The 20,718-nt window shown below is 32.9% G+C and overlaps 1 protein-coding gene across 2 annotated transcripts; it reads right to left on the reverse strand.

Annotated features, from left to right (window-relative positions):
• Positions 1-2,386: 2,386 nt before the first annotated feature.
• LOC117155342 (sodium-dependent nutrient amino acid transporter 1) lies at positions 2,387-19,779 on the reverse strand. Of its 2 annotated transcripts, XM_033331221.2 has the most exons (11): positions 19,558-19,779; positions 10,732-10,815; positions 10,319-10,405; positions 9,049-9,298; positions 7,839-8,076; positions 7,118-7,492; positions 5,961-6,150; positions 4,714-4,890; positions 4,348-4,624; positions 3,851-3,945; positions 2,387-3,523 (listed from the first exon to the last, which is right to left on the reverse strand). In XM_033331221.2, the coding sequence occupies exons 1-11, from the start codon at positions 19,564-19,566 to the stop codon at positions 3,350-3,352; spliced, it is 1,956 nt and encodes a 651-aa protein (XP_033187112.2). In that variant the 5' UTR covers positions 19,567-19,779; the 3' UTR covers positions 2,387-3,349. The 2 variants fall into 2 exon arrangements, with proteins under 2 accessions (XP_033187112.2, XP_076479319.1); XM_076623204.1 differs by lacking the exon at positions 10,319-10,405.
• Positions 19,780-20,718: the final 939 nt, after the last annotated feature.

A 20,718-nucleotide genomic window follows, 5' to 3' on the forward strand; every position in this document is an offset into this window, starting at 1 on the left:
TCTGCCGGCAGGTCGGTCCGCGACGTCCGGGGGAGGCAAGGCTCGAGACTTGGGAACGGTGGCGCATTCAGCTCGCCGCCGAGGATCGGGAGGTTAGAGCGATCCTTGGAGTCTGAGAGGGTCTGGTCTCCCCTTCGGACTTGCACGACGGCTCAGGCAGCTTGGTGTTAGGAGTGATCCCTCCTAACGGCCCAATCAACCAAGGGTGACTCCCGATTACACCATCAGGCAGAAGACGAAGGAGTGCCCCAGCAGTAATACGAAAAGACGGGGCCCTCCTACCAATCGTCAGGACGATCACCGTGGAGGTTTTAGCCGGTACGAATGCGGCACTACCCGGCACCCTCTCCCCGGAGGGCGCGGGGCGCCTATGAAGGTTTCCTCCACGAAAAAGAAAAAAGCTGTAGTTTTAAAATAGCACTATTTTCCAAACAAATGTTCAATAGAAAGAAAAAGAAAAATATGATATAGAATATTTTACTTCTTTTTTTGTGTTCCTTTCCTTTAATAAGGATTATTCTCAAAATAATGTTCTCAGTTCACAAAACACGGATAACTTCTCTAGACTCGAAAAATTAATCGAGAAACAATCAGAACAAATTAATAACTTACTATCATTATTAACACTCATCATGGATAAATTAATACGCTCCGACGCAAAATAAAATCAATACGCATAGCTCTTTGGAATGCCAACGGTTTAGCTCAACATAAATACGAACTAGAATTCTCCTTAAAACAACAGCAAATCGACGTAATACTCATATCTGAAACTCACTTCACCGACAAAAATTACCTGAAAATAAACGGTTATAGAAAAGAAAAAATATTGCTCTGCGGTATTCCTAGACATTCGACAGGCATTCGACAAAGTTTGGCGTGAAGGACTTTTGTTCAAACTAAAGAAAACCCTACCACACACCTACTCTCAATCCTAAAACCCTACCTAACCAATAGACAATTCATGGTTAAATACTTAGACGCCACAATGGCAACATTTCCAATAGAAGCTGGCATACCCCAAGGCAGTGTCCTCGGACTCCTGCTGTTCTCCATCTACACTGCCGATTTACCAACTTTAACAGAGATAACCACAGCGACATTTGCTGATGACACAGCGCTATTAGCATCCCACGCAGACCCGATAATTGTATCCTCCACTCTCCAGCGAGGTCTCGACTCTATGGAAAAGTGGAAAATAAATCCACACATGTAACCTTCACGCTGCGAAAACAAACCTGCCCTCAGGTCACCATTAACAATATTACAATTCCTAACAAGGATTTAGTCAGATATCTGGGAATGACTCTGGACAGGAGAATGACATGGAAACAACACGTCATAGACAAATCGAAGCAACTCAAGGCTAAACTTAAAAAATTCTACTGGCTCATTGGCCGACGTTCCAACTTAAGCACGCAGAGCAAAATTACGCTCTACAAGACCGTAATAAAACCTGTCTGGACCTACGGAATCCAACTATGGGGAACAGCAAGTAACTCCAACATCGAAATACTTCAACGCTTCCAATCGAAAACTCTAAGATCCTTAATTGATGCACCTTGGTATGTTACCAAAGAAACAATACATCGCGACCTCAAGATACCCACAGTCAAAGAGGAAATTGTTGAAGTGGTTACCACTTCTAAGAAAACTCTACATCTGGTCTTTTTAGTTTTCTCAAGCACTGAAGCCATTGACAGTGCGTAGACAAAAGACTGCGACGAAGTCAGGCCATAAACAGTAGACAGGCGACGTTGGCTTCGGGGTTTTTCAGTTATTGTGTAACACAGCTAGCGTGCGGATCTGGACCAGCTTAAATTGTATTCTTACTCATTACACTTCTATTTAAATATATTTTCTGCCTTACAATTTATCCACGTGTTTTCTCTGTTTACACATCGAATAACCTCAACAGAAATAGCAAAATATAGCGACAGATATAGCAAAAGAGTCAACGAACACCGGAACCCCCTAATCACTGGACTACTTGATACGTCGGACCAGATCCGCAGGCTGAAGAGACACTACCCGCTGGACCTAAACGCTAGATTCAATTAGTTGTTTAAATTAAGTAATATTTACTTATTTATAATACTTACAAATTATAATACTTATCTATAATAAGTATTAACTTATTAATTACTGAAAAATTACTGAAAATTCTCAATGCGAGAATTGATTGTAAATTTTAATAAATATAAAAAAAAAAATATACACTCGAGTGTTTCTTTCTATCACTATCACGACCTACACCTCAGATTATATCACAAACAGCTTTTACTAGTAATAATTTTCACCAGTAATTTGTTTTAAATTAATAAGTATTTTTACGAAACATCTAAATGCACACCTAGGAGAGCCATGGTATTTTATTAATTACAGATTTTATTGTTGCTAATCTCTATTTATTTTTAAAATACATTGTGATTAAAACCTATTCGAATGTTAATAAATAAAACTACGTTCGCTTAAATATTTCCTAAATGCAGTTTATAGCACGAGTCCTATATCTCTTGTATAATAATTAATACTGTATTTATGTATATGACACCAGAAGGGAACTATGTTTCGCTCGAGGACGACGAACGTTTTATTATTCAAATTATTTGTAGGTGTATATTTAATTTATTAAATTGTCATTTTATAATTCTATGTTTACTTGACCGTTGTTTTAACCCTTTCACCCGCAAATACTTTCTACGAGAAAGATTCAGTTTTTCTTCAGTTTCAGGTCCACTGTTAATCGTGTCAATTGTTAAAGCAAACCGTGTTAAAAAAAGAAGAAGAAATCTAATGTAATACATACGTATTTCTTTAACAAAATTTATAACACATATTAACAGGTTCAAGGAAATACTATGAAATAATACTTGTCGCTTTGGCAGCAGTGAAAGTGTTAAATATTCGTCAATTCTCGTTCATCTGTGATAAAAATAAGCTTTCTTACTAACAAAGAGTGTCGTTACTTTACAAAAAGAAAGAACTCAATCGTGTTTTGTTCTACAAGTCTACAACCTAATTACAGCGAAAAAATACGCAGATACGAATTATCTCTAAGACGGCAAGGTTGAATGGAAAGAAATTCTCCGAAAATGAACGTATCTATTGTGTCTTAGTGATTTCGTTATGTTTTTCGTATTAAACGGTTTCTCGAGATCGATTTATATAATATAGATGTGTATGACTTTTGTAATTGTATATTATCTTCTTCGTTTCTCAACAAAATCTATCGTGTGCCAAGTTTATGTCAGACAATTTCATTTTCGAAGTTGCTCTTTCGTGACAAATGTTTTAACAGTCGACGGAAGGAAGATTGTTAATTATCGTGAAAGGTTTTCCTTCATCTTTACACGAGCTTATCCTCCCAGCAGAGTATTACATAAACGAACTGTTTAATTCTGGAACAATCACGTTTCTCTCGAATTTTCCTTTTGGTCTCCTTAAATTCGATCCAAGAATCCAGTTCTTTGGAATCCTTCGGTCCCCAATCTGACGAAGGTTTAAACGCCGACTTGATCATCTGTGAGATTTAGAAATTTGGTAATTATTTAATGAAACTGTCATTTAAATGGCGTTCTTATGAAACTTTAAATTAAACCAAATAATTTCCTGGCGCGTTCCGATGAAATTTAAATTTAAATATAATAATTTTCTATATTATAAAGTTGTTAATTGAAATATTATAATCTCCTGTTGTGTAATTTTAATTGAAATATAAATATGATAACTTTCTATGTTATAAAATTTTGATTCAAATATAACAATCTTCTATGGAATTCTGATAGAAATAATTTTCTATGGGATTTGAGTTTCTACTTAAACGTAATCATCTTCTTTTCATACAAACCTCGAGTGGAGATAAATTTCTTTTCGAGATTATAGCGTAAATCATCCAGAAAGGAACTTGCAGAATACCAAACGTGCAAATTGTCCAGCCTGCTACTGTAATTAGAATTGTAAATATAACAGTTAGAAAATAGAAAATTGCAATGTAATAGAAAATTATGAGTTATGTTTGTTCGCAGAACATTGTAAGGTTTCATCGGTGTTAATAATAGCAAAAAGGTAATGATAACAAACTCGTATTAATCCTCTGCAGGAAAACTGGGCCTCAACGATTAATAATAGAGATCATTGAATTAATTGAATTAATTTATTCCTGTAACTTAGTTCATAAAATATATTTTGTATTATGCAGATAACATTAGTCATATTAGACAATATAAAGACACGTTTTAATTTAAAACAGCTTTTTAAATGGTTTGTTAACCACGTTATTGACCATGTACTAATTAAAATTAAATGTTAATAATAACTAATAATAATAATAAAGCAAATACAAACCATGAGCACTGTCAGGATAAGAGATACCACTATAAGTCAAAGGTTTCAGATTGATTATGGTATACACTAGGATCACAGCCAGTAATATTGGAACAACAAGAGTCCAGCAAAGTCTCCAGTAAACCGATGGCCTTCTTTTTAACATGTACTCCACGTCGTCCAAAAAATTCTCCAAGCCATATACCCAGAAAATTCCAGTTATCTCAAGAGTAGCCAAAATAAACACAATAAAGGATCCAGCATAGTAATCGACCAATTCCAGTATAAACTGGCCACCCTGTACGTATTAAAAAAAAAAAAAAAACTATGCACATTCATTATGTTCATTTTGACGATAATGTAAATGATCATTGACGTATTGCTTACAGGCGTGCAATAAATGATTCCAGCGCAAAATCCAATGATGCATGTACCGGTCACTATGTATATGTACCTCCAATTTGGAAATTGGTCGCTGATAATTGTGATAAGAGCACCGGCCAATGCGATGGCACTTCCGATCCCGAGGACGTACAGCATCAAGAAAAAGAGTACCGAGAAGAGCTGAAAATTGTGAAAAGTAAAAGTTATGTATAAAACTTGGTTTGAAATTTTGTTTCGTTTTTCTTTTAATCTAATTTAATTTCTATGTAATTTAATTTGCTGACAGAGAAGTAAGTAATAAGATTTCAACATAACAATAATAACAGCAAGTTAATAATAATACAATCCAATATACTATAAGAGGCTTATTTGATATATATATATATATCAACATAGAAATATATAAATAAACACTCTGTCTTCAAATTCACCCTCATCATTGATCTCATCATTGTATATCATTGTAAGCGGATTATAGAGATATGTGTGTATATACAGGGTGGTTGGTAACTGGTGGTACAAGCGGAAAGGGGGTGATTCTACGCGAAAAAAGAAGTCGAAAATATAGAATAAGAATTTTTCGTTCGAGGCTTTGTTTTCGAGAAAATCGACTTTGAATTTTCGCTCGGTACGCGTGCACTTTATCATGTCTCGTTATAACGGATCTCACTGTAAATTTTTAAGAAAATTAAAAAAAAAATGTTTATTCTTTCCGCTTGTACCAACCACCCTGTATATCTATATATATATATGCTACATTAAACTATGTTGATATACCATATTAGCCTAATATAATGCATATAACGACATGGTAATTATTAAGAAAGAATTAAGAGTTAAGAGTAACGTAATATAATAGAACAAAACAGTTGTATAATATAGCAACTAAGAACCCAACGCAGGAATATAATATAGTGTAAGAAACAAAGAATAAGAACTCAGCAATTTTCTATTGTAATAGTCTATAGAACAAAAGTACAAATAAGTTATTGTTATCGTAAATATAATAAAATACACATAACAGGTAATAGCTAAGTAATAATGAAATATTTCACTTTTTTCAGTGAATCACAACCTAATAGAAATAAAAAAGGAATATAAACCATCTACAGAGGAAACAGAGATAATGAAATAGGAGAACTCTTTTACGTTTGAGCACATCCTTTTATCTCTTTACTTGAAATCACGTTTATCGCGCAAAGGGAAAAATAGTGGTTATATAGCAACTAAACGTGTACTAGATTCCTTACTTGCGGTAGAACATTAAACTTTGCAATGGCATCTGGATAAGAGACGAAAGCAAGACCGGTTCCACCACGAACAACGTTGCTGATGTCTTCGGTACCTAGTTCGTGAGCTAAATTTCCAAGGATACCAAAAATGGTGAAGCCAGCTATTAAACTTGTGAACGTATCCAACGTTGTTACAACTAAGACATCTCTGAAGCAAAAAGAGGAAAAGAAAAAAATGTCATTCACTCTGAGTTTCTACGATGAACCTCAAACGTGAGAGTTGGATCGAGTTACTCTGATAAAAGATGTAGTAGCGTTCATAAGAAAGAATCGTTGATTTTGAAAGATAATGATTTGAAAAGAAATCTACGCGATGATGTCCTTTTTCAATGAAATTACTAAAGTTCATAGTTTCAATGGAAGAACTTTAAAAATATCACTGTAATTGAAAAGCAAATCTTGATTCAAGACTACTTTTTTCAAATTGGTTTACATGTATGTATACGCTATTTTACTGCTGTTTTTTTATCTTTTTAGAATAATAGATACATGTTTAAGAAATTTGAACGAGCAAAAGTGCACAGGATATGATATATCTAAAAGTAAAATATTCGTTATAATATTTAATATTAAAACAAATGGTTATTTACGACACATTGTTTTTAAAAAGTATTTATTAAGAAAATTTTTACAGATGAAATACGGATTTGTAACCTGTTATCCTTTAAGTAGAACGATATCTTAGAGCTGGACGAGTATTATCTCCTTAATTTCATCGAACAAAAGTTTCCATTAAATTAGAATTGTTCATTAAGAAAATACTATAATATCAATATCAATTATTCTAAGAACTTGTCGATATTTTCTAAGACACGTGTAATCTGTAATTTCCTTCCATTCGATTTAACAAAGGACGATAAAAATAAAAATAATGAAAGGAACTAAAAGCAGATCAAAATTGCAGACCATTAATTGAAAGAATAATAAAATACGAATAAAATAGAAAAGATTTTAGTTGTTCCAATGAATTATCCAATAAATAAAACCTGTGCTACATATCTGAAGCAATCAATGCATGAATTGTTAGTTATTCTGTTGAACTACCTGTTTCGCTAAACATCTGAATTTTCTAGAAAAGAGTGAAATAATTGAAAAAAATAAAAGTAATAAGTAACCTGTATATGTTATGCCTGAAGTCATTGTACGACGAGTACATGACGACACCGCCGAAGCAGACCGACAGTGAAAAGAAACACTGTGTAACAGCCGCGTACCAGACGTGTGCATCGAACAGCTTCTCCCAGTTCGGTTTTATAAAGAAAATGATCCCGTTCACAGCACCGTCTAAGGTAACCGCTCTGACCAGCAAGCTTATCATGATGATGTAAGGAAAGATCGCGAGGAAATAGGCCGCTTTCCCTGAGCTCTTCACGCCACGTGCCAAGACAGCAAATATGCAGCCCCACGCAATAAACAAGCAAATCGTCAGACTCCAATCTGGCAATCCGATGCCATCCTGAATAGTATGTTTTTCTTTCAGTACAGTTTTTCTGATCGTAAGAGAGAAAGAAAGAATGATTTGTTATTATAATACGAAGTGATGTCATCTTAATGGAATTATTATCTTTTAATGTTATTTTATAATTTTATGGAGCAGTAGATTGTTCGTTTAATGGAATTATGTTTGTTTACGAATTTTAAACGTTCCATATACTTGTTCCAAATATTCCAAGTGCTTGATATATTCAAAATTTCAAATTCAAACAAGTTCTATTTGCGATATTAGAATATTCCAATTTCGAAACATCGCAATTTCCAAATATATCAAACTCTAAGTATTCCAAATATTCGATAAATCTAATTGCTTTCGAGTTGTTGGGATTAAAAAGGTTTTACCTGAAGAAAAATTCAGCGGAGCTGGTCATATTTGTACTGTTTCGTTTGGTGACGTTATAGGAGCTTCCCGAATCGGCGCAAGAATTTCCCCATTCTTCCAAACACGTGGACCAAGGCAGTGAGGACTGGAAGCTTGCAATGAGGTAAAAAAGGGTTATCGACATCAGAAAACAATAGTATGTTCCTACAGCGAGCATCGAGAACATTTGCGCCCAGCCAACACCTCGAAATCCAGGCACTGCAATTAAATGTCGAAATTATAAAATTAAAGTGGGCAATGTTTCAAAATTAATTGTTATCATTGTAATTGAATGATAAAACCAAATTTAAATTCCAAGAATTCAATTCTTTGGAAATAACTATCGAATTTCAGAGTCGATCTCTAATTAGACCCAATATCGAAAAAGACTAATTTCAAGTAAAAATATTAAAATTAATGAACATCTTTTCTTTTGAAATTATACGAATTCTGCTATTTAAATTCTTAAAGTGACCCATATTCCAAAGTTTATCTATATTTCAAATAAGGACTGATTTCTTTATCTTTCGATAACAATTGACGTGTGGTAAGAATGCGAGAATTCTGGATCAGTATACTCGAGTGGAAACAATAATGACTTATGGGGCGTAATTTAACCCATAATTTAAACCTGTTACACGAAGCATACACCGGTATACGATCCATATAACAAACGACTTTAACTTGCGAAACCGGTCCTCAATGTTGCACTTCCTGCTAAAATTTTTACATTCTTCGTTCATCATGTATCAATTCCCGTCGTGAAATGGGATCGAGAGTTTGCAAGATTTAATTAACTCTTTCAGAATTTTGTTAATATTGCGCGGGAAACTCTCGTTATACGTATAAATTATTAACAACCGAAACACGAATTCCTCTGCTGATTTTGTAAAGAAGGTATAGTGTATCAAAATTGAACACCAGTTTGATAAAAGCACATGTAAAGCACATTTAGTTGGTAAATAGTCTGTTAAAATACAAAGGGTGTGAAAGCGTTAAATTATGAGTAACCTAAAACACTTTGAATAGTTGTTTCCACAAGTATTATAAAAAAATAGCTTCTTTTTATACGTATAACTATACTTTTAATATTATTTATCAAAGAATAAATTGAATATTAATTTGAATGAATGTATCAAATAATAATAATAATAGATGAAATATTTAGAAAATATTGGTTTCATATCACACCTGCTGACCACATTTTCACCGAAGACCTACTGCTGAATTGTCCCATGATCATCTCCAAATAGTAAAACGGTTTCCCAACGAGGAACAAGACGATGATGTAAGGTATTAGAAATACCCCACCGCCATTCTCGTAAGCTGTGAATGGAAATCGCCAAACGTTGCCCAGACCTATGGACATGGCGATGCAGGACATTAGAAATTCTAATCCATTGCCCCAGGTATCTCTCTTCATTTCGTTTTCCGTTGTAATCTATGAAAATTTGAAACAAGGGGATTTAAAAAAAAAAGAAGAAAAGAGACTCGGTATTTGTAAAACATTCTGATTAATGTTTATATTAAGTATCAAATTACGATAATAATATTAGATTAATCATGTTATATATTACAATTTTATTAAATTATTCTTTAGGATCAACGAAACCAATGTTTGATTTGCAATGATCTGGAGTTGGAAATTGGGGAAGATTTTCTGCTCAGCTGTATCGAGCACAGAGCTTACAAACGCCATATCTGAAGACTATACTCAAGGATTTTAGAAAATGTATATATATATATATATATATGTATGTCTGTATATATTATGTATATTATTATTATTACATTAAATTATGATAATAAGGATTGTAGGACATAGAAGACATAACAAATCATAGTAGAAAATATATACAAAAGCTATGGAAAAATGACAGAAACAGAGCAACAATCTCCATATGCAGTGAGACATAAAAGAATTAAGGATATGTAGCAGCAATGGAAGCAATAAACTATCTGTATTTAAATATATCACTGTATTATATGTTAACTATACAACACCAAAGGAATAAAAAATAGAAAACACATACCAAATGACTGCACAATATATATAAATCAGATCAGTCACACTAGGAAGTAAGAAATGGACAGAAATAGTAACAATAATAACAGAAAAACAAATCTGAGAACTGGCAAACTTCATAAAAGGAAGCATGAAGTTTAGAGCTTTCTGCATGAACTAATAGAGTAATAGCAAAGACTGACACAGAAGATGTACATATAGTAATCTGCATAGTAAATAAGATAGAAATATAGTTAAACAAGTAATGAATTAAAATTTAGCTTCAAAGAATAAACTAAGAGAGAGAAAAAATGTGTCAAGTGTGCACATGTACAGAGACATTGTAACAGGTATAAGCCTTTATACAGTAAAGGAATATAGTGTTAATATTAATGTTAGAAAAATTAGTATTTTTAATTTACTAGGCTAAATTTCTAAAGGCTTTAATCAACGTACTGTTTCATCAGAAAGCATCAAAGAGAGTGGCAATTTACGATCTTCCTGTAATTCATAGGCGAAGCTGTAGGAACTGTTATCTTGAAACTGAAATCAGAATGAGATTCTATGCATTTTGATACTCTTTATTTTTCTCTCCTTCGTCTCTGTAGATCGTCATCCTTGGTATTTCAATTTTTTCTATGTCTACTACAGAAATGTCAAGTTAAAGTTGCAAACTAAAATCAGAATTATGCAATTGTTATTCTGTGATTATCTAGAACTTTGTACAGTTTCAGAAAGACTATCTAAGACTGGGCTATTGGAAAATTATTATCAATGCTTAATAACTTTCTTATTTTCATATTGTGCAATAATTAAGTCGTGATTTAGTAAGAGTATAATTATTAGAAATATTAAAATTATTAATTTACCTTTCCATTGCCACCTGTCGTGGCACGCTGAAAATTGGTAGTTGTGTGTCCATCATCTCCAATGAAAGCAACATTCTGTCGTCCCTGATACGAAAACATTGTTAAATGATTACACTTACTCTTTGAAAGGTTCACTTAAATCTCTAGTATCGGTCGAAAAATATTTCCAAGATTCACAATCCCAAAAAATACTCGCAAAGCATTTGATTGATTATTTTTTAAACGAACTGCATACGATAGAGTTAAAAGTAACTTGAGAGAACCATGACACAAAAGAACTATGTAATATCCCTGTATAGACATTTCCATCTACCTCGCAAGGACACTTTCCGCAATCTGAAATACTACACGCGACGCAAGTTGCAATTTAAATATCTTTCAACGTGTATAGAGCGAAGTAAATTGTTGTTATCTTACAAGAATAATGATAATAAATATAATAATAGTATAATATAATATTTATAGTATAATATAGAAAAAATTGTCGTCTTTTCAATGAAACAATTTGTTCAGCATTATTATATGCTGTGAATATTTTTAAGACATAGTTCTAGCTAAATAACATAGTTAACTTCTTGTTTGTTTCGCATTTTTGTTAACAGATAGGAGAACGTAAAAAATTCGCTAATAAAATGTGAGATACTGTAAAACACGTCGACAAAGCCGAGTATAAGTGATATTCATATATTAATAATAATAATACATTTATATTTGAAAGGAACATCAATTTAAAAAAAGAATTTAAAAAACAGTTCTATTAGCAATACATTTTATGCCGAATAGACACAAGGCCAATGCTAAAAGAAAGGCTTCTTTTAGCTTTTATTATCGAAAAATAAAATTAAAAGCGTAAGTGTCAACTTTAAATTAGATCGTTTGCCGCTTCAGGTCGTCCACTACAAAGAGAATCGTCGAAAGTGAAAAGCTTTGAATGCGACGCATAACATCGTACAATTACTCCCATAATTGCCACTCGGCATTGTGCGCACGCAATACCACGACATCATACCGATAAACATAATTGTGGTCGGAACTGCATACCTCTACAACGCTCCATCAACGTGGAATACGCCACGTTCTATACGTTTTATGCACTTCGGAAATCATCCAACAGTATTTTGAAACATTACCCAGCTGCGAAACTATAGAATAGAAATCATCCTTCGAAGGAGACAGCGTATGCGATCAAACGGTGCAGTTACGATCATATATTGCATATAAAGTGTATCACGTGTTGTGATCTATTTAATAAAGTTAAAAAAAAAATATCGCGATATAATATGACGAACTGATTTCTAACGGGGTGTTGCCACACGCTTGTCTATCAAAGGAATATGTGCTGAGAGAATTATGAATAATAATTAATTATTGAAAAATTCTATTACTCTATTTAACAACGTTTGGCTTTATTGGCTAAATTTTCATTTAAATAATTATTTAAGTAGAGAGGAATTTGTTATTTAGAACTCGTGACAGAAAAGAGAAGTAAATTATTTAGTATTTGAACAAGCCTAAATACGTTATTTAAAATGATTTTGATTTTCATGAATTTCATTTAAATAATTATTTAAGTAGAGAGGAATTTGTTATTTAGAACTCGTGACAGAAAAGAGAAGTAAATTATGTAGTATTTGAACAAGCCTAAATACGTTATTTAAAATGATTTTGATTTTCATGATTTTCATTTAAATAATTATTTAAGTAGAGAGTAATTTGTTATTTAGAACTCGTGACAGAAAAGAGAAGTAAATTATTTAGTATTTGAACAAGCCTAAGTACGTTATTTAAATTGATGAAATTAATTGTTGTTTATAAATACAATCTTATTTTTCATTCGTTATTTATCGATCGATTGAACAAATTTGTTTTTACACGAATATAATTGTTCAGTGAGAGAGATTGCCGTAAATTGCAGGTAGCAATTTCTAATAATGTTTATCAACTGGGACGAGTAGTTTTAAAACAAGTGTAAACCATATTAACCATATTAATTATATAATTATAATAATTATATTAATTCCACGGATTTTTCATTGAACAAAATGAGATAGATAGAACAAGTCCAAAAGCTATTTATTTATATATTATGCACTTATGGGAAATTTGAAAATGCAAAAATACTCTGCCATCTAAAGTCCCACCTTTTTCATCATTTTCATAAAAATACAAATTTGCATAGATATTCGCAGTCCGACAATAATCTACCGATATAATGATATTTAATATAGTTTTTTTTATTTAATATTTCACATTCACATTTTGTCCAATTTAGACATTTGGTAGAATTTTTTAGCTGTAATGATATTTAATATAATTAATTAAACATCCTGATGGAAATCAACGAAATTTAAAACGTCAAAAACACGTTACTCGAACACAATTCTAACATACATACATTTTTTTTTATCCACAAAATCTCATAGAGATTAAAAATGTAATTTATCAGATATTATTTTACTATTTTCCTGCTTCGCTATAGCAAGCCGTGAAATCGTTGCTTTCAAGAGGAAAATTCGTTCTTAGCCAGGTTCCACTTTTTTGTGTTCTTATTTTATAGTATTATTAGTATAGTATTATTTTAATGCAGCTCATTACGAAAATAACTGGTCAAACAACTTTTTACAGTCGTAGCATAATGTCAAAGCTAATAGTACGTATTATTGGACCTTCTGAATAATTACAACTTCCGGATGTCGCGTTATTGTCATTGGCATACTTTCATTCATACTTTTAACACATCATATTTAAAACTTCATATAGAGTAAGAATCGCAGACTTTTTACACATCGATCAAATGATTACGTATATCTTGAAATAATGGAAGAGAAAAGAAATTTCGTTACGAAAGTAACAAAGAAACTTTCACGATCTACATATTTAAGACATTTTTCTCTGGCTAACGTGTTATGACATCATGAAAGTGATTGCGCCTTTGCTTTCGTATTTACTCGTAGTTCTAGTAATGTTTCGCATAGAAATTGATAGCGACTATTTATTCTCAATCTCGTAAGCGCATACATAATGGCAAATATTTTTATACATCGATGAGACGAGATTGACGAGACATTTTTATCGTTCTCTTTTTAAACTTTCGGCAGTGTGATAAATTTTTTTTTTTTTTTTAATTTAAAATTTCATATTCACAATTTGTCCAATTTGGACATTTGGTAGAATAATGTGATAAAATGACGAAGAATTTGGAACGAACGATTTAGAAGATAATTACTCTACCTTGATTCTCAAAGATCATTGAATCGTTCGTTTCATTATACTCTGTATGTAAACTCGCGATACATACTTATTTCAAACCTGGAAAAATTTCAGTAATCGTTAAAAGATACGATAGATTATCGGTGAACTTGTTATTTTATGTAACGAAGAAAGTAGTTATTGTGTTAAAAATTTCACTGGAAAATAGATAAATCATATCGGATACCTTGATTGAAAGTGAAAGGTGCCCTAAAACTTTTAAGCAGGCATTCTCGAGCAACTGCTGCAAAAAGTCGATCTTCTGTGGTTTACATAAATTAGAAGACACATTTCAAAGACACGCTCCTAAAATTTGAAAAGTGAATTCGAGAAAATAACAAAATTAGAGCTCGTTTGGCAAGATGCCAGCGATAGGTGGTTGTACAGGCTGTATCATAATATGTGGGACCCACTTCAGAAGCGGACAGAAGAGTACAGAAGCAGTGAAAAAAAGTTCAAACGAAAATATGTTCCGCCTGACCTTCTTTCAAAGTCATAGTCATTTTAGCATTCCAACGATGCGCAACTGATTACCTTCGTATAAGATGCTCGATACAGCCACCCTCGGTCTGCATGCAAGTTTGCAGTCGTCGTATCAAAGAATTTAGCGATCTTTCAAAAATTCCAGTCATTCGTTGAATGTGTAATTTGGTTGACTCAAAAGTGTCTTTCGTTTTATAAGGAAATAGAAAGTAGATGCACAACATTTTGTAGTAATCGAAGAAAATGGATCATACATAATTCAGTAACAAAATATGTTGCACATCTGTTGTCTCTTTATGAAATGAAAGAAACTTTTGGGACAACTTGATACTTCAATACTGGCAATACGTGTCAAGTGCACGATTATTTTCAAGTAGATTTAAATTTGGGGAACGAGCAAGCCAGGCAACAGGTCCTGCCCGATCTCTTGAGGAAATGGCGAAGCTAAGTATTATAGTTGAAGACTATCGAAAATTGGAACACAAAAATGGTTGTAGCTTCGAAACAAGGTCAAATAGAATCATTCATATGAAATTTCTTCACTGTTTTTGTGTCCCCTGTTCATTCATGAAATGGGTCCCACATGTTATGATACGTCCTGTAGTGTGTGTAATATGCGCGCGAAATGCAATATCGAGATGGATAGATAATCTGCACAGACTATACGTATGGGAGCGTTATTTGACTTAAAAGACAGCACGATAGTCCTCACAAGGTGGTTTAGTTAGCGAATTTAAAACCTTAAGCCGTAGATACGTCTTACGGGGGTATTCTGGTCTAGAGGCATGAATTTCGGCCGATTTTTGAAGCTCTGTACAAGCGAAACAGAAGATATTTTTCCTATCCTTCTGTTTAGCATTTGTTTATTGATATTTCGAGATTACGTAAAAAATTCACTGAAAAAAAAATCTCAATATTTAAAAAGTTACGAGCTGGCAAAGTGGGTGCTGGCAAAAAAATGGGGTGTCGTGGCGTGCGTGATACCAACCCTTCTGGTCATTTGAAACAAAAAAAGCGGACAGATTCTTAATTAGTATGGATGCCGCTATCGTCTGAATCTTGGAAAAGTCAATACAACATTTTTTCACAAAATGACGGCCGTTTGAAAAAAAATTTCTTATTTCGCACGTTTTTTCGACGTTTAAAAAAATAGTAATATTAAAGATTTTGAGCTGAGCGTGGTCCGGACGATAGAGGAGTATATAAGGAATATTCAGACCAAATTTAAAATAAATCGGTTCATTAGAACTTGAGATATCGTGCACGCCAACTCGAAAAAAGTAGTTTCGAGAAGAACGCGTTTGAACGCTGTTCGTTTGTTCCGGTCGGATGCTGCGTCACAAAAATGGCTGTAACTCATAAAATAATTGAAATTTTGAAAAATCCTTCTAAGGGTATATTCTTGAATGTCTGAACTTTGGAAACATGAAAACAAATTTTCGATTTTTTCACATTTCTAAACCAGAATAGCCCCTTAAAACTTCATTAAAACGCATTTTTCAACGAAAACATGTTTTTGAAATTGCTGTTATTAGTAGCTGGATAATGAATCAACTAATCTACTTTTATCTTTTATTATATCATTCACATTTATTTCATTTTTTATTTATAATATTCTTTTAATCAATATAAGCTTCATTTATGTATGGTTGTTTTACTAACTCAATGACTAATTGACTAATCAGCTTCAAACGAGGCTTATCTTATTCCTTATACATTTTTCTAGGGATTATCTTTCATCTTTATTTCATTTCTCATTTTTAATATTCTTCTAGTCTTCTAATAGATTCAATTTGTCTACTACTTAGAGAGGTTCATGCTTGTTTGAAACTGTACAACTTGTCTAATTCTTTACAAACTTTAATCTATTTTCTCACCACAAACTTCCGTGTAACTAATTATAAGAGACTTTTTTCATTTTTAGATTCTGATGATCGTACCAGGTGCTACACTGTATGCCAATAATAATTGCATCGTCGGTATTAAACTACTTCAAATATGTACTTCAAAATATGTGCCTATGACAAGTGATAAAGAGTAAAGAGGTATGAAAAGATAGAAAATCTCGTTGAAGAAGCCAACACAACGCTAATTATACATTACACAGAATAATCTGCATTTTACATTCGCAATCCGCCGTTTACAATCTGCATGATTATTTTACACCAAAAAATTAAAGGATCAAGATGAGTTGCTTGAAAGCACAGGTAACATTAGATTTAGCGACGTATCGTTTAGATTAAAACATAAAATACCATATGAAAAATCATAAATATTCTATGAAATTAATGAATAACGACAATTCGAACTAATATGTGTATCAAACAATAGGTATGTGTGTGTGTGTGTGTATGAGTGTGCACGAATAGAGAAAGACGGCGAGATTTGTTGGGAGGAATGCAAAATTCAACTCGAATGTCTGGGATGCATCCAGGAAGGAAAGCTTTGCCCTAAGTTTCGTCTTTGCAGGATCTGCCACGTACTGCGTTGACTTTCCTTCCCATAGAGAAGAAAAGGTGATTTTGATGTGATTGTTTCGTCTCTGGAATACCGATATGGAACTAAAAGTTTTTCAAATTTAAATTATGATGTGATTTTCCAAAATTATGAAAAAGAGAAAGGACAGTGCGTTTGGCGCAGCCTGGATTTTGCTACCTGTCCCGGTAGAGACTTAGGATAAGCTTCTCAGTCTAAGCTCAAGCGTCTCAGTTCTTTTGCCCTGTAGTCGATGAGAAAGTAAGCGGACTCGCCACAAAATGGGATAATTTAAAATAAAATGAATAACCACGTATATTTCTTAAGTAACGAGATCTTGCTGTTGATTTGAAGGAAAAGAAAGATAATTGAATTTCACCTTAGTTATTAGTCTTATTAATCAGTATGACCGTTAAATGACTACGTCATCGACTGCTACTTGTTCACCTTCAAACTAGGAATTGCAGAAACATTCGCATGGATCGTGCCAGAGAATGGGTTGCACATGAACATAAGTAATGGTATTGATATGTTGTAGTACTATCAATTAGATTGAGGAAATGTCAACCCTTTACGGACCAGTCGTAAATGTTGGAAATGTTAAACTGAATGGAATTATAATCCACGAGTCATTGATGTATTAAATTGATATACTAAATATCATGTTGATATAATATTTGAAATTATAGTGACACGAGGTAATAGTTGCAAATATTGCATTGTAAGAAAACTTTCACTTTATTATAAAAGTAACAAATATTCTTAGACATTTTCTTTCATTTTGCCGAAAAAATTGATACAAATTCATCTAAAAAAATTCATAGAAATAAAATTGAAGAAATGGAATCGAAATGGTAATTAATGGATATTTTACTTTGGCTATTTTTTATATCTCCGCAGATATGTTTTCATCCTTTATTTCCCCACAAACGCATAAAAGTTTGCTACTTGAAATATTATCATTTTCTCTATTTTTCCAGAAATCTTCATACGACGAACAGAACTAATAGAATGAGACCTAAACAGAGCTTTGAATCGTCTTCCTATCGTCCATTAAATATTGAACACCGTTGATATTATATTCCTTACATTCCCGCTATCTTTCTATTTTCGAATTTCCCAGTGCAACAAATATTGCAAATACTACACAAATACGAACAAAATCTGCACATCGTAAAATCTCCAAAGTATGAACTTTACCTCTAGCTGCTCAATTTTTTGGCTCGAAAACCTACGTTTACCGATATTACATATCGAATAGAGTTCAACGATACTAATTTTACACTTAGGAATCTTCTCATTCAAGAGTTATTACGCGAGAAAGATTGCAAAATTCCGTATACCTTTCCTCCTCGTATGCGTACTAAATCTTTCGTCTTTGTTGACACTATGAGCATAATTGGATACTGTCTCGCGGAAATAGAAAAAATAATACAAATAGTATTATTATTGGTTACACTATACCGCGTGGTCCGTAACTGTTGGTACGATAGGATACAGAATGATTGTACAAGAAAAAATAAGGAAAAATATAGACTAAAGGTTTTTCGTTTTTGAAAAATGATCGATTTTGTAAATATAACAATTATATTTGAACTTGGCTAATCACGGATCGGACAAGAGTAAATAATCGACAGAAGATCAAATTACACGCGAAAGTAAGTGAAAACTGCAGGATAAAGTTTTGTCATAAGATTTTTTCGAGGGAAATAAATTTGAAAATATATCACGTTAGTGTCTGGCAAACGTTTGCTATTGTGTCCAAAAATGATTAGAGATGGACATTTTTCCTATTTTACTAAAAAGAAACAAACAATAACAAATCTACACAAATGGGATTCAAACAAAGATATAAATCTTCTTTGTCTATTAAATATTGGACAACGAAGATATTCCTTACATTCATTGCAAATTACATTCAAATATATATTCTGCCTATCTTCACCTTTCCCGAATTTCCCATCAACGTACAGAAATTTGCGATCCTAATTAACTTTATTTTTATGAAAATGTTCAAACTTTATTTTCTTGAGAATAACAGCTCGAAAGGAAAAATTTTATTTCACAATTTTCACTTGTTTTCATACGTATGTATTTCATATGTACAGCTAGTCTGCACTTAGCCAAGTTTAAGTATAGTTGATCAATTTTCGAACGCGATTTTCTCAGAAAACATCGTACGAACAGACTTTACTCCACAATTTCCACTTATTTTTCCACTTTCAAGAATCACTCTGTACCCGATTGTACCATCAGTTACGGACCGCTCTGTACGTTTTTCCGGCATTAACGCTTGCTTAGAAATGTTGCTTGACAAATCTATTCATATATCAGTAATAAAACGATATTGTAAGCACGGTACGTGTTTAAATCAATAATAAAATCTGTCTTCTAAATTTGTCACGTTAAAGTAAGACGCACAGTAAGTCAAGAGTACCAAACTTTAGAACCACATAACTTTTGAATCAATTTATTCGTAAACTCAAAACTCTATTCATCTAATATTGTCAAAAACTGCAAAAGAAGCGTAAGAAATAGAATAGTTACTAGACTCCCTCGCGAGAGACAAAAGTTTCTAAGCTATTTTACTAAAAAAAAAAAAAAAAAGAAATACGATACCTTACTCATGTTGATCGATTCAGCAGGCAAATTGCGAGACGACAGCCGAGAAAAACGCCGAATATCCAACGAGGAGGTTGACAATGATTCTCGTCGAACTGAAACGCGCGAAGGATCTCGAGTTTATAACATTGTGACATCTATAGCAACGATCACACCAGGTATATACACCACCTTCACGAGCATCGAACTTCTACTGACCCGTGATTTGCGGCGGCACGCTGACAGAAAAATAAGCGAGGTAGGGATCGCAAACCTAAACTCGATCGGAATGGGGGAATCCCGGCCCCTACTCCTCTCTATCCCTCCTCTTTCTGCTCTCCTTTGTGTAAAATTTTGTCATCAGGAGTATCCTGACCTTGATCGATCTTGATGAAATGATTGACGGTCGTTAAATTCATATATTAATATATCAGTGTTATCGATATATTATAATGCATATCGAGCTCGGAGAGTTTGCAAGGAAACAGGCAAAGGCGATATGTGTTAGATCGCAGATATTGATGCATTTTTAATATTTTGGGGTATTTTAAAAGGGTGATTCCTACGTAACAACGACAAAAGCAAGTGATCTCTATGAATTTTTTTTAGATCTAGCCCTGTAGTTGGTCTGAAACAAAATTCAGGGAGATCAGCTGCTTTTGTTGTTGTTACACAAGAATGCTACCTTAAGGTTTCAAGAATTTACCGAATGTACGTAACATGTAAAAATGTATAAAATGTCTAAAGTAGAACACTTGTAATATTTAACAATAGATATAAATTTTATCCGGATGATATGAAGAAAAGTATGAGTATTTCTTCTTATGTTATACTCCTGTGTGTGTTATATATGCTATGTTATATTCCTTCATATACTACACGTTTGGAATGAATGAAGGAATGCATGAATGGATGAATGAACTTTAAATGGAGAGAATGTTTGCATAAAGAGAAAGCATGTAGTGGATAAAGAGGAGGGATAAACAAAGAACTGGTATATTTCTGTGATGCCACTTTATAGTAGTTATTGGTAAGTTTAGTTTTAGTTTTATTTCATGTTTATAAACTATGTAAAATCAATTTGTAGATCATCAGATTGATATAAATGAATACAATATTATCCATTTTATACTACGTTTATTGACAGTTTTCCAGTGTCCATGTCTTTGTAAGATTCCC

This window comes from Bombus vancouverensis, chromosome 12 (genome assembly GCF_051014615.1).
Source record: "Bombus vancouverensis nearcticus chromosome 12, iyBomVanc1_principal, whole genome shotgun sequence".
Classification (NCBI taxonomy): domain Eukaryota; kingdom Metazoa; phylum Arthropoda; class Insecta; order Hymenoptera; family Apidae; genus Bombus; species Bombus vancouverensis.